Source organism: Bufo gargarizans, chromosome 3 (assembly GCF_014858855.1).
Source record: "Bufo gargarizans isolate SCDJY-AF-19 chromosome 3, ASM1485885v1, whole genome shotgun sequence".
Taxonomy (NCBI): Eukaryota; Metazoa; Chordata; class Amphibia; order Anura; family Bufonidae; genus Bufo; species Bufo gargarizans.
This window is the reverse complement of record NC_058082.1, coordinates 398,837,544-398,853,040: the sequence shown is the minus strand read 5'-3', so window position 1 is coordinate 398,853,040 and position 15,497 is coordinate 398,837,544. Positions and strand designations below refer to the sequence as shown.

The 15,497-nt window shown below is 43.3% G+C and overlaps 1 protein-coding gene across 2 annotated transcripts in view; it reads right to left on the bottom strand.

Annotated features, from left to right (window-relative positions):
• Positions 1-15,497, bottom strand: part of USP49 (ubiquitin specific peptidase 49) — a 120,167-nt gene that overhangs the window by 47,387 nt on the left and 57,283 nt on the right. For both annotated transcript variants that reach the window (XM_044288296.1, XM_044288297.1), the window contains exon 3: positions 14,861-15,065. In XM_044288296.1, the coding sequence (XP_044144231.1) occupies positions 14,861-15,065 (205 nt within the window). The remainder of the gene's footprint in view (positions 1-14,860; positions 15,066-15,497) is intronic.

Below are 15,497 nucleotides of genomic sequence, written 5' to 3'. Positions count from 1 at the left end.
TCAGTTTTCTTTGTTTAGTTGGATTACTTTAATCTCTCTGTATTGTTGAAACGGAGATGAAATAACCTTTTATTAAAAATGTTACAAAAAAACCACATGCTTTCAAAGGGTGTCCTAATTTTTTCACATGACTGTATATACATATACACACATACATAAACACACACACACACACACACACACACACAAACAAAGCAGTTTACAATTTCTCCTGCTCAAATTAAGGCCTCAGTCACCTCAATCAAAAGGCTGCAGATAACGATTATTTGAATAATCGATTAGTTGTCGATAATTTCATCGATTAATCGGGGGGGAAAACAATGACAAAAAAAGATTTTTCTTGAAAAATTATGTTCAAAGGCCATATTAAAATAAATTGTTATGGAGGGGTTCTGTGGATGGCACTGTCATGGAGGAGGGGTTCTGTGGATGGCACTGTCATGGAGGAGGGGTTCTGTGGATGGCACTGTCATGGAGGAGGGGTTCTGTGGATGGCACTGTCATAGAGGAGGGGTTCTGTGGATGGCACTGTCATGGAGGAGGGGTTCTGTGGATGGCACTGTCATGGAGGAGGGGTTCTGTGGATGGCACTGTAATGGAGGAGGGGTTCTGTGGATGGCACTGTCATGGAGGAGGGGTTCTGTGGATGGCACTGTCATGGAGGAGGCCATGTTGATATTTCTGCACGGTCCCACAAGTGGACGTGGATCTGGCGGCGAGGGACTGGAACAAGGGGATACTAGTATAAAAGTTATCCACGTAAAAGGTGGTAACCCTTATCTAGCAGTGGGTGCATAAGGTCCCACACAAGTTTCCCGCAAACACCCAGTGGGGGGACATTCTGGGGGTTGAATACGGGAATCTCGCCCCTCGTACACACGAAACTTGTAAGTGTACCCTGAGGTACTCTCACAAAGTTTGTACAGCTTCACGCCATACGTCGCCCGCTTTGAGGGAACATACTGGCGGAAAAGGAGTCTCCCCTTGAACGCAATGAGAGACTCATTAACCGCGACCTCCCTTCCAGGTACATGGGCCTGTACAAATTTGGCCCCAAAATGATCGATGACCGGCCGTATCTTATACAGACGGTCATAGGCAGGATCACTTTGGGGGGGAAATGCTGCATTATCTGAATAATGCAGACATTTCCGGGTGGCCTCAAACCTCACTAAACACAAGGTTAAAACACCAGTTCACTGGAGGACATAGCCAGACCTTAAAGGGGTTCTGCAGTTTGTGTAAACTGATTATCTATCCTCTGAACAGATCATCAGCATCTGATCGGCGGGGGTCCGACACCCGGGACCCCCACCAATCAGCTCTCTGAGAAGGCAGCGGAGCTCCAGTAACGCTGCGGCCTTCTCACTGTTTACCGGTGGCCGAGTGATGTCACGACTTGTATCAACTGGCCTGGGCGGGGTTAAGCTCCATTAAAGGGAACGGAGCTTAGCCACGCCCAGGCCAGTGATACTAGTCGTGACGTCACTGGGCCTGCGGTAAACAGTAAGAAGGCTGTGGTGCTGCTGGAGCGCCGCTGCCTTCTCAGCCGATTGGTAGGGGTCCCGGGTGTCGGACCACCGCCGATCAGATAGATCATCAGTTTAAACAAACAGCAGAACCCCTTTAAGACACGAGATGGTGGTTGCACTGATGAACTTCCATACACTCCTCAAATCATTCATGAGGGGTATGGTCGGTCAGAATTCTGTATACAAGCACAAAATTCCTATGGGCCCCTAAACATATGAATTTGGTCTCACATTTTTGTTTGTTTTTTACCAGAAAAAAAAGCAATAGAAACGGCTTGCTTTTTTCCCCGCACAGCAGTTTTTTATGTTATTTTTTTCACAAACAAATCTGGGGATTTTCAGGAGTATTTTCTCTCATATAGAACACGGAAAAATGCCTGAAAAAATAAATAAATAAATAAAAAAGATGATGGGCGCCCCAGCAGGGCTGTGAGGTAGTCAGCCTCATTAATAATTCCTTCAGTGCAATGAATATTAAGTCCTCTTCTAAACGAGTGTTACAGATTCTTTCAGGATGCGTTCAGTGAAACTTGCACAATTTCAGAAGTTCAGTAAGATTTCTCTGCAACTGTGTTCAGCGTTTCTGATTTTTCTGCACGGGTGCAATTAGTTTTGATGTATTATTCACAAGCGTGGGGAAAAGAAAAAGGAGGAGAATACAGAACATGTTGCGATTCTCAGGCAACACAGAACTAATGCGTGAAAATGGGTACACAGACCCATTGAAATGAATAGATCAGGAGTCATTGTGGGTGCTATGCGTGCACGTCATGCATTACAACCGCGCGGAAACAGCCCGTTTGAAAAGGGCCTAATGAAGGGGGAAGGGCTCTCTCCCAGCACACAGACATTTCAGGTCTCTGTTGGGAATTAAAGGGGAACTAAACCCAGAATACAAAACAAAAAAAGAACCAACAAAACCTAACAATCTTGTTACGTGTCCGTTATCTGCTCTTGCTTCGTCACAATTGCAGACCATGAAAAATACTATAGAAAAGGAGTGCATTGTTCTCTCAAGCTGCAGCCATATTTTCTCCCTCTTCCCTCTCTGATGCTAGTGCAAGTGAGCCAGGAAGTATAAGGAGAGTTTGGATTTAGGGTACTTTCACACTTGCATTGTTGGATTCTGGTAGGCAGTTTCATTGCCGGAACTGCCTGCCGAATCCGGCAATCAGTATGCAAACGGATACCATTTGAAGACTGATACATCTCACAAATGCATTGCAATACCGGATCTGTCTCTCCGGTTGTCATCTGGAAAAACAGATCCTGTATATATATTTTTTTTCACATTTTTAAAAGGTCTGCTCAGGTGCAGACCGCAAAAATCGGAACACGGGGCCGGATCCAGCATTAATGCATTTCAATGAAAAAAAAAATATGCCGGATCCGGCAAGTGTTCCGGAATTTTGGACAGAGAAAACACTGCGGCATTTTCTCTGGCCAAATACCGTAAGAGTGACTGAACTGAAGACATCCTGATCCATACTGAACGGATAGCTCCCCATTCAGAATGCATTAGGATAAAACTGATCATTTTTTTCCGGTATTGAGCCCCTAGGACGGAGCTCAATACCCGAAAAGTTTAACGCAAGTATGAAAGTACCCTTAGTCTGGATAAGTTTAGTCTACACAGTGAGCGTGGAATTTTGTTATAAAGAATAGTAGTACAAATTAGATTTGGTAACAGTGCCAATACTACCTGCTGTAGTACATACGTAGTACCAGCCATAGTAAAAACAGCTGAATAGCTAATCTGTCCAGTTACACAGTGAATTCCTCCCTTCACAATTGTGCAGCTGTGCCTTAGAGCGGCTTTGGAAATCTAGGGAGTATATGAGGTACGCTGGAAATCATACTACATATATACTGTACTATATGCTCACGGTTTTCCTGATAAAATATTTAAGACACACGCTGCGAGTCTGATGCGTGGGACTCGCTCGTGTGAAAGGGGCCTTAGTCCTGCTATTTAGCTCCTGAGTTCCGGCAGTTTAGTGAATGTTCTGTCTGAAGTGTTTGGCCAGACTCTGGCTGTGAAACAATGCCTGCACAACAGTGGTTGCTTCTGAGAACTCGAAGGTTGTTCCTGCCTGGTGTGTATGGGTTCCAGAAGTCATTGCCATGGTTGCTTGCTTATTCTCCCTACAGTTGCTAATGTTTGGACTGGTCGCCTCTGTAGGTCTGGTTTCCAGTAGTCTTGATCCAATTCAGAACACGTTCCAAGTCTACATATCTCTTTGTCCTGCCCTGTAAATAAACCGACTTCAATCTAGATTCCACCCCTGTGGTGTTTTCCAGTTTGAGGCACAGTGGTGCCACAAAATCCAAAACCCGTTGTATGCAATTAGAAGCATACGGAGATCAGGTAGAGGCCCTATGCTTCTCTAAGGAAGCTCTGCTATGCCCCCCACTGAGAGCCAAACAATGGTAGACTAAGCAAGTAGAACTGTTGATGTAAATTTTATGATTTTTCACCCCTAGGTGGTCACTTTACCACTGATCATGATGAGGCGCTACACAATAGCCGGGACTCGGACCCCACCATTCTCATATTGATGACCTATTTTGGGCATACAGTATCTCACAATAGTGAGTACACCCCTCACATTTTAGTAAATATTTCATGGGACAACAATGAAGATATGACACTTTTATACAATGTAAAGTAGTCCGTGTACAGCTTGTGTAGCAGTGTAAATTTGGTGTGCCCTCAAAATAACTCAACACAGCCATTAATGTCCAAACCGGTGGCAACAAAAGTGAGTATACCCCTAAATGGCCAAATTGTGCAAAATCTGTCAATATTTTGTTTGGCCACCGTTATTTTACAGCGTTATTTTGGGGCATGGAGTTGACTAGAGCTTCACAGGTTCACATGCAATCCTCTTCCACTCCTCCATGACAACATCACAGCGCTGGTGGATGTTAGAGACCTTGTGCTCCACCACCTTCCGTTTGAGGATGCCCCACAGATGAGCAATAAGGTTTAGGTCTGGACACATGCTTGGCCAGTCCAGAACATTTACCCTCAGTTTCTTTAGCAAGGCAGTGGTCGTCTTGGAGGGGTGTTTGAGGTCCTAATCATGGTGGAATACTGCCCTGCAGCCCAGTTTCTGAAGGGAGGGGATCATGCTCTGCTTCAGTATGTCACAGTGCACATTAGCATTCATGGTTCCTTCAATAACTATAGTTCCCCACAGCCGGCAACACTCATGCAGCCCCAAACCAGGACACTCCCACCACCATGCTTGACTGTAGGCAAGACACACTTGTCATTGTACTCCTTACCTGGTTGCTGCCACACGCTTTTCACCATCTGAACAAAATAAGTTTATCTTGGTCTCATCAGACCACATGTTCCTGTGAGCCATGTCCTTAGTCTGCAGCAAACTCTTTGCAGGCTTTCTTGTTAATCATCTTTAGAAGAGTTCTTCTGGTATGACAGCCATGTGGCGTATGGTCTGAGCACTTACAGGCTCAATTTGCCATTTTCACTTAGGGGTGTACTCTCTTGTTGCCAGTGGTTTGGACATTAATGGCTGTGTTGAATTATTTTGAGGGCACACCAAATTTACACGGTTATACAAGCTGTACACTGACTACTTTACATTGTATCAAAGGGTCATATCTTCCGTGTTGTCTTATGAAAAGATATAAAATATTTATAAAATGTGAGTGATCTCACTTTTGTGAGATACTGTTTGGCATCAATATGTTAATCTCAGAGAACCCCTTTAATCTGATCAGCTCCCCCTTTCTTGTAACATGCAGTCTGTAGATTGCACTGCAATTTCAATGCAATTAACATTCAGTTCTCTGTCTTTACTTTAAATATGTTGTATTGTTTTAGGTTATATTCTCACATGCCAAATGGCACCAGTAATGTCGTATTCTATTTTAACTCAGAGTCTTATGCCGGGATTACTATTTCATCTGCATACTTGTGTTCCACCTATTTGGGTTTTTGTACGCCATTGCATGTATATCTAAAGTTCTCTATGCTGCCTCATTTCACAATGATTTTGATACCCATGCCATTCTCAAGTATGCTTTATTATGTACACGCATGTAACTATTCTCTAGGAGTGGTTCTGTCAGAGTACCAGGGCATGGTCTTATCCTGAGATTTTCATTATACCCGTTTTTTAAATGGAAGACACCGAACTATGAAATGTTAGATGTTTTGAGTCTTATGAAGCAAATAATGCTTTTCTCTTTTATTTGGAGATTTAATCCAACCACTTTGTTTCTCCAAGAGACCTACCTAGAGATGAATAGGGGAAAACACTCGTGTTATACCACTCTCTCAAGAGTGGTCAATTTCAGTGCACAAGTCTCTGTTCTGTACTAGAAGGTAGGTACTTGTATACCTACATGTAGTTTTGCATCTGCTTATATTATTATGTGCGTTTATATACCTCCCCCCTACCCTCCTTAGTAGTTCTCCACAGGTGGCAATATTTGCAATATCCCATCCCAATACTACAATTCCATATATTGGAGACTATAACATGCTTCTTTTATCCATTGCTGGATGTCCAGACCACTCTTCCATGTAAATAAATTTATATTATACATTATTTTCTGTAATGTACTGATAAACATTAGACTTTCATATATTTCAGATTCATTACACACCAACTGAAGTAGTTCAAGCCTTTTATTGTTTTAATATTGATGATTTTGGCATACAGCTCATGAAAACCCCAAATTCCTCTCTCAAAAAATTAGCATATCATGAAAAGGTTCTCTAAACAAGCTATTAACCTAATCATCTGAATCAACTAATTAACTCTAAACACCTGCAAAAGATTCCTGAGGCTTTTAAAAACTCCCAGCCTGGTTCATTACTCAAAACCGCAATCATGGGTAAGACTGCCGACCTGACTGCTGTCCAGAAGGCCATCATTGACACCCTCAAGCAGGAGGGTAAGACACAGAAAGAAATTTCTGAACGAATAGGCTGTTCCCAGAGTGCTGTATCAAGGCACCTCAGAGATTGTGGAGAAGGACCGATTCCAGACCTTGGGGGACCTGCGGAAGCAGTGGACTGAGTCTGGAGTAGAAACATCCAGAGCCACCGTGTACAGGCGTGTGCAGGAAATGGGCTACAGGTGCCGCATTCCCCAGGTCAAGCCACTTTTGAACCAGAAACAGCGGCAGAAGCGCCTGACCTGGGCTACAGAGAAGCAGCACTGGACTGTTGCTCAGTGGTCCAAAGTACTTTTTTCAGATGAAAGCAAATTTTGCATGTTATTCGGAAATCAAGGTGCCAGAGTCTGGAGGAAGACTGGGGACAGGGAAATGCCAAAATGCCTGAAGTCCAGTGTCAAGTACCCACAGTCAGTGATGGTCTGGGGTGCCATGTCAGCTGCTGGTGTTGGTCCACTGTGTTTTATCAAGGGCAGGGTCAATGCAGCTAGCTATCAGGAGATTTTGGAGCACTTCATGCTTCCATCTGCTGAAAAGCTTTATGGAGATGAAGATTTCATTTTTCAGCACGACCTGGCACCTGCTCACAGTGCCAAAACCACTGGTAAATGGTTTACTGACCATGGTATTACTGTGCTCAATTGGCCTGCCAACTCTCCTGACCTGAACCCCATAGAGAATCTGTGGGATATTGGGAAGAGAAAGTTGAGAGACGCAAGACCCAACACTCTGGACGAGCTTAAGGCCGCTATCAAAGCATCCTGGGCCTCCATAACACCTCAGCAGTGCCACAGGCTGATTGCCTCCATGCCACGCCGCATTGAAGCAGTCATTTCTGCAAAAGGATTCCCGGCCAACTATTGAGTACATAACTGAACATAATTATTTGAAGGTTGACTTTTTTGTATTAAAAACACTTTTCTTTTATTGGTCGGATGAAATATGCAAATTTTTTTTAGATGGGAAATTTGGGTTTTCATGAGCTGTATGTCCTAATCATCAATATTAAAACAATAAAAGGCTTGAACTACTACAGTTGGTGTGTAATGAATCTAAAATATATGAAAGTCTAATGTTTATCAGTACATTACAGAAAATAATGAACTTTATCACAATATGCTAATTTTTTTTAGAAGGACCTATATATATATATATATATATATATATATATATATATACATACACACACACACACACACACACACACACATACATACACACACACATATTAATATTAGATATACAAAGACATATGTATGTATGTTCCGCGATCACTCAAAAACGCTGGTATATTTTCTGATACCGTACAAGTTAAATTATCATACATACTTTTTGGTTGACATTAATGTCTGCCCAGCACAGTGTTTCAGGTCAGTAATTCTACACGATTTACAGATTTGGGACACACAAAAGGCATGTTTATAGGGTTACCTGAAGTCCTCCAGTATATTTAATCAAACAAGAAACGAGGCAGGAAGCTGCTCTTGTAAGTGAATGTTCTCAATGGGAGGGATCTCACCTCCAACCCAACTAATGTCAGAAATGCCTGCCTCCAAAGGGGCTCCTAGACTATAGAGATATACACAAAGACTTGGCACACAAATGTCCACAGCTTGTGCGAAGAGTAATCATTATAAGAATGTTTTCCATCCTCAAAACCTTCTTCACGCACGGATTGCAGCCACTGCCATCGAAGAGCTGTCTTGGTGGTGTGGGGGGGGGGGGGGGGGGGGCAGATCCTGAATGTATTCCTTTGGAGATCTTTGCAAATGATGTAGATGTTTAACCGCCTCCGGACCACCTAATGCAGGATTGCGTTCCGGAGGCGGTCGATTCATTCCCCCTGGATGCGCCGGCGAGTCATCTCGCAAGACGAGAGATTACACGCACAGGCGGCCCGCGCATGCGCATTGCGGGCCGGTAAAAAGTTAAAGGAGTATTTTGGCACCGGCCTGCCAGCCAGCCAATGATCATCGCTGGCAGGCTGGTGATTTTCAAAAAAACAAATCAGAAGCCATATAACACATTATATTTATAAATATAAGGTGTTAAATGGCTTCTGTGCTCCTCTGCTGGTCCTTTTCATCGGTTGGTCCCAGCAGAGAAGCACAGATAACTGAGTACACAAACACCACACATTTAGCCCCAGATCGCCCCCCATCACCCCAATTAAGCCCTTGATCACCCCTGTCAATCACTAGCGAAAGGGAAAAAAGTGATCAGTGTAAACTGTCACATTTTTTTTCTCACTAGTATTGACTGTTAGGTAGTTAGCATCGGTTAGCGCCCAGCCCACCGCACTCACTGATTCGCGTACCGCTAATCAGCATTGGTACTTTTATAGTATCTGTAAGTGATCAGAACTGATCACAGTCAGATCTATAATAGTATTAGTGTCACCTTAGCTCGCCCTCCACCCAAAACACAGTGTTTGCCCGATCAGGCCTGATCGGTCGCCCACACGTGCTTTCACCCACGCCCGCCCCTCTGCAGTGACAAATTTATTTTATTTTTTTAATCACTGCACAATCACTTCACAAGCACTGCAGCGATAAAAAAAATATCAAAACTGATATATATTTTTTTTATCAATCGCAGCGGCTTCCGGTATTTTGCTAGCCTCCCATTTGTAAGACAGGCTTGCTTTTTTTTCCTTTGGTAGTCTCAGGGAATACCCCCTAAATTTAGCTGACCAAATGGCAAATAAGGGGTATTCTTCTGAAGAGGCCTACAGGCTTCTGACCCAGTCAGATGAGGAATGGGAACCCTCATCTGACGAATCCAGCGGGTCAGAATACGAACCTGTAGAAAGCAGTGGCAGTCTGACCCAAAGTTTGGACGAGGAGGTTGAGGTCCCCGATACCGCCAAGCGTACCCGGCCCAGTGTTGCTAGACCACAGGTTGCGCAGGTTCCGCTTCAAGGGCAGCAGAGTGGGGCTGGCGCTGTCGGATTACGTGGTGAGGCATACACCAGCAGCGCAGCCCATCCTGGACCTAGTACCAGCACTGCCGTAGAACATGGTGAAGTGGCGAGCACCAGAAGGGCAGTTGAAGCTGGTAAGGTGGCACGTGCATTAATTCCCCCATCGCAGTCACTGCACAGACAGGCCCGTAGAGCCACTAGAGTCCCTGAGGTGCTGGCAAACCCCGATTGGCAGCGCCCAACTTCAGCCACACCAGTAGTTCCCCCTTTCACTGCCCAGTCTGGAGTTCGGGTTGAGACAGCTCAGATCGGATTGGCACTGTTTTTTTTTTAGCTGTTCTTGATTGTGGATCTCTTTGACTTAGTCGTGGCAGAAACAAACCGATATGCCACTTAATTTATAGCCGCCAACCCGGGAAGCTTTTATGCCCAGTCAAGTTTCCGAATTCAAAACTTTTCTGGGCCTTCTCCTCAACATGGGCCTTACAAAAAAGCATGAATTGCGGTCAAATTGGTCCACGAACCCAATTCATCACATGCCCATGTTCTCTGCTGCCATGTCCAGGACACGATTTGAGACCATCCTGCGTTTCCAGCACTTTAGCGACAACAGAACCTCTAGTCCCAGAGGCCACCCAGCTTTTCACCAACTCCACAAAATTCGGCCCCTCATAGACCACTTTAACACCAAATTTGCAGATTTGTATACCCCTGAGCAAAACATCTGCATAGAAGAGTCCCTTATACATTTTACCGGGCGCCTTGGCTTCAAACAATACATCCCAAGAAAGTGCGCCCGGTATGGGGTCAAATTGTATAAGCTCTGTGAAAAGGCAACAGGCTATACGCAGAAATTTTGAGTCTATGAGGGTAAAGATCAGACCCGGGAGCCGGTCGGTTGCCCTGACTACCTGGGGAGCAGTGGGAAGACAGTCTGGGACTTGGTGTCACCCTTATTTGGCAAGGGGTACCATCTTTATGTGGACAATTTTTACACAAGTGTGCCCCTCTTTTGCTTTTAGAAAAGATTGGCTGCTGTGGCACCGCACGACCTAGTCGCCGGGGCTTCCCCCAACGGCTGGTTACCACCTGTCTTGCAAGGGGGGAGAGGGCTGCCTTGTGTAACGAAGAACTGCTCGTTGTGAAATGGAGAGACAAGCCTGACTTTTACTTGCTCTCCTTCATTCACGCAGACAGGACAATCCAAATTGAACGAGCAACCAGTGTCATTGAAAAGCCCCTCTGTGTCCACAACTATAATTTGCTCATGGGAGGGGTGGATTTCAATGACCAGATGTTGGCTCCTTATTTAGTGTCCCACCGCACCAGACACTGGTATAAGAAGGTGTCTGTATATTTAATTTAATTGGCTCTGTATAATAGTTTTGTTCTCCACAGTAAGGCTGGGAGAACAGGATCCTTCCTCAAATTTCAGGAAGAGATCATTGAGAACCTCTTGTATCCAGGAGGTTCCGTGGCCCCATCCACCAGTGTAGTGAGCCGTCTACACGAGTGACATTTCCCCAATGTCGTTGCTGGTACCTCAACCCAAGCGTCACCCCGAAAAAGATGTCGTGTCTGTAGCAGGAGTGGAATAAGGCATGACACCCGCTATTTCTGTCCTGACTACCCTGCCCTATGCTTAGGGGAGTGTTTCCGGAAGTGCCACTCACAGGTACACTATTAGCATAGGGATTGTATCACACAGGACAGGCACACAGGGCTCTTAGGGCCCTTTCACTCACAGCTGCTGTAAACCTCTCCTTTCACCTGGAACAAAAGGCATAATGTACTTTGCAACATCTCTGGGCAATTTGCACATTATCCCATGGGGAAGGAGAGGTTTGTCCTATAAAAAGGTAAAAAAAAAAAAAAAAGCAAAAAAAAAAAAGCAAAAAAATTAATAATAATAATAATCACTGGTAAGCAAAAAATTTAATGTTCTGCTCCAAAAGTTCAATAAAGTTTATAAAAGTTATAGTTCTGTTCAAATGTTATATAAAGTTAAAAGGTTAATAAATTTATTGCGTTGCAGCCTGTTTTTTTTACCTTCTAGGTGGACCAACCGATGAACCAGCTGCAGCACTGATGTGCATTCTGACAGAAGCATTGCGCTGATGTCAGATTACACAAAAGTCAGTGTATGCGGCGCTGCAAGACGAGATTTCTCCTCTGCAGTAAAATAAAAGATACGTTTGCCGAGGCATATGAGCTGAGGGGCGGTGTTCATATGCTTTGGCAAACACTTTGTATATAAAAAAAATATAATAAAATCCCGGCAATGATTTATTCATCCACATCGATTGATGTGAATGGAGAAATCGGGTTTGCCAGGGCATACAAGCTGAGTGGGTTTGGATGTTGGGCGGAGCTTTTATGTCCTGGCAGACGCCTTTCCCCCTCCTTTTTTTTTTTTGGCAGAGATTTTTTCATCCACATTGATCGATGCGAATGAAGAAATCTGTGCAGTTCATTTTTTCTTTCAGCCCGGAGGCTGAACGAAAAAAAATAAATAACAAATCTCATTACCCGTATGCTCAATATAAGGAGAATAGCAGAAACTCCTAATGCTGGCCATACATGTAATGATTGCGGAGACCCTCAAATGCCAGGGCATTACAAACACCCCACAAATGACTCCATTTTGGAAAGAAGACACCCTAAGGTATTCGCTGAGGGGCATATTGAGTCCATGAAAGATTGAACTTTTTGTCCCAAGTTAGCGGAAAGTGAGACTTCGTGAGAAAAAATAAAAAAAAAAAAAAAATTGCCGCTAACTTATGCAACAAAAAAATAAAATATTCTATGAACTCGCCAAGCCCCTCATTGAATACCTTGGGGTGTCTTCTTTCCAAAATGGGGTCACTTGTGAGGTATTTTTTACTGCCCTGGCATTTTAGGGGCCCTAATGCGTGAGAAGTAGTTTGAAATCCAAATGTGTAAAAAAATGCCCTGTGAGAGAAATATCTCACTAAAATGACAACTTTGTATAAAAATGGGAAAAGTTGACTTTTAGAGAGATATTTCTCACACAGCATGGGTATATGTAAAAATACACCCCAAAACACATTGCCCTACTTCTTCTGAGTACGGCGATACCACATGTGTGACACTTTTTTGCAGCCTAGGAGGGCAAAGGGGCCCAAATTCTAAAGAGCACCTTTAGGATTTCACAGGGCATTTTTTACACATTTGGATCTCAAACTACTTCTCACGCATTAGGGCCCCTAAAATGCCAGGGCAGTATAAATACCCCACAAGTGACCCCATTTTGGAAAGAAGACACCGCAAGATATTCCGTGAGGGGCATGGCGAGTTCATAGAAGATTTTTATTTTTTTGGCACAAGTTAGCGGAAATTTTTCTCTCATAAAGTCTCCCTTTCCGCTAACTTGGGACAAAAAGTTCAATCATTCATGGACTCAATATGCCCCTCAGCGAATACCTTGGGGTGAGTTTCCAAAATGGGGTCATTTGTGGGGTGTTTGTATTGCCCTGGCATTAGAGGGTCTCCGCCAAGTGTTTGCCAAAGAATATGAACACCGCCCCTCAGCTCATAAGCCTCGGCAAACGTATCTTTTTTACTGCAGAGGAGAAATCTCGTCTTGGAGCGCTGCATACACTGACTTTTCTGTATTCTGACAGCATCGCAATGCTTCTGTCAGAATGCACATCAGTGCTGCAGCTGGTTCATCGGTTGGTCCACCTAGAACAGCGATGGCAAACCTATGGCACGAGTGCCAGAGGCGGCACTCAGAGCCCTCTCTGTGGGCACCCGCGCCTTGGAAAAAGTCTATGGCGTACCAATATGCTTTAGACTTTTCCTGCAATTCATCAGCACAGGACGCACTATGAACAGCACAGGCGGCTCACTGAATGTAGGCTATTAAGCTATTATAGCTAAATGATAAAGTACATGGATCATATACTATATTGGTATTCAGGTTAAATTGCAGTGTTGGCACTTTGCGATAAATAAGTGAGTATTTGGTTGCAGTTTGGGCACTCGGTCTCTAAAAGGTTCACCATCACTGACCTAGAAGGTAAAAAAATAAAATAAAATAAAAACACATTTTCCGCTAACTTGTGACAAAAAAATGAAACTTCTATGAACTCACTATGCCCATCAGCGAATACCTTAGGGTGTCTACTTTCCGAAATGGGGTCATTTGTAGGGTGTTTCTACTATCTGGGCATTGTAGAACCTCAGGAAACAGAGCTGCTTCAAAATGCGGAAATTCAAATTTTTGTACCATAGTTTGTAAACGCTATAACTTTTGCACAAACTAATAAATATACACTTATTGCATTTTTTTTTAATCAAAGACATGTAGAACAATAAATTTGGAGAATTTTTTTTATAGAAATGTAGTTTTAGTTGAAAAATTTTACAACTGAAAGCGAAAAATTTTCTATTATTTGCCAAAAATTCGGTAAATTTCGATTAATAAAAAAAAGTTAAAATGTCAGCAGCAATGAAATATCACCAAATGAAAGCTCTATTAGTGAGAAGAAAAGGAGGTAAAATTAATTTGGGTGGTAAGTTGTATGACCGAGCAATAAACTGTGAAAATAGTGTAGTGCAGAATTGTAAAAAGTGGTTTGGTCTTTAAGGGGGTTTAAGCTAGGGGAGCTGAGGTGGTTAAGTACAACCCTTGAAACACGTATATATACATGTGACGAGTCCTTCTGGAAAAGGAGTTTGGCACTTTCATTACATGTCGTCACTACTGGACTTGCACAAACTGTACCCTCTGTGCCGAGCACCTGCATAAGACACATTCACCATACCATCCACACGTAGTGGCCTGCTTTGGAGAAACTATTCACCTATACAAGTTTGGTGACTTTTGTGATACGGCAGATGATCCACTATAGGAAAACCGTATTTTCATACGGTATATCCATTTAATTTTAATGACCCTCACTTTCGGAAGTCTTATAACCACCCTAGGCGACCTATATTCTACTGACGTTACTAACATTTACCATTTTGAATGACTGCATACCCAGCACCATTTACCACATATAGTATTTTTTTTAAAATATCTATAGCTCAGAAAGGTTTAATCTACACAAGTCCAGACGCACTGCAGCAGGAAGTAAAGAATGGTGGGGGACAGAGCATCCCAGGGGATCGTTAAGGTGAGCATACTTTTTAACTTCTTATTAAAAAAATATATATAAATAAAATTACAAGGGGACAAGACAGCAGCAGTCATGTGCACATATATAGCACGTCACCACTGCCAGCCCGGCGGGGAGGAGAGCTGCAGTGCCGGAACCAAAACACTGTGACAAAGTGTCTTTTTCCCCCACCTTGCACACGCTGTACAGCCCACCATGTAAAAAGGTCTCCAGTGTCAGACAACCCCTTTTCACATTACATTCATTTTTCAGGTAAACAAGATACCACCCTACTGTTTGCTGCACATGCGGACTTATATACAGATTGTGGGCGAGTCACTTACTGTTACACTGGTCACAAGCGTAGATCCTTCCTTCCAGCGCTTCAGTCTCTGTAAACTTGGCCAGCATTTCTGTAAGAGTGCACTCAGTAGTAGTGACTGGAGCAATCCCCTTTTCCAGACAATGGTAACGCTCTGGGAATTCCAGAGACAAGTCCCAGAAAGGTTCCACTGTGTCAGACTTATAACTACAAGTTAAACATGTAACCTGCAAAAGATGAAAAACATTAAGACCGCCATATCACTGGCATTTTGTGTCTTCTCAAAACCGTTGCCCAAGATGTATTTTTATTAAATCTGAAGGTCAAGATGCTGCATCCAAAGGTGTTTAAGTTGTGAGCATTGCATTTTCTTTAGATCTCTTTCACAAAGGAGTATGTTGGCCATTATTTTAGGACCTAAAGAGTTGAACCTGTAATGTGTTTTGGCTTAAAGGGGTTGTCTCACTTCAGCAAATGGCATTTATCATGTAGAGAAAGGTAATACAAGACACTTACTAATGTACTGTTATTACTCATATTGCTTCCTTTGCTGTCTGGTATCATTTTTCTATCACATCATACACTGTTCATTTCCATGATTATGATCACCCTGCAATCCATCAGCCGTGGTCATGTTTGCACACTATAACAAAAACGGT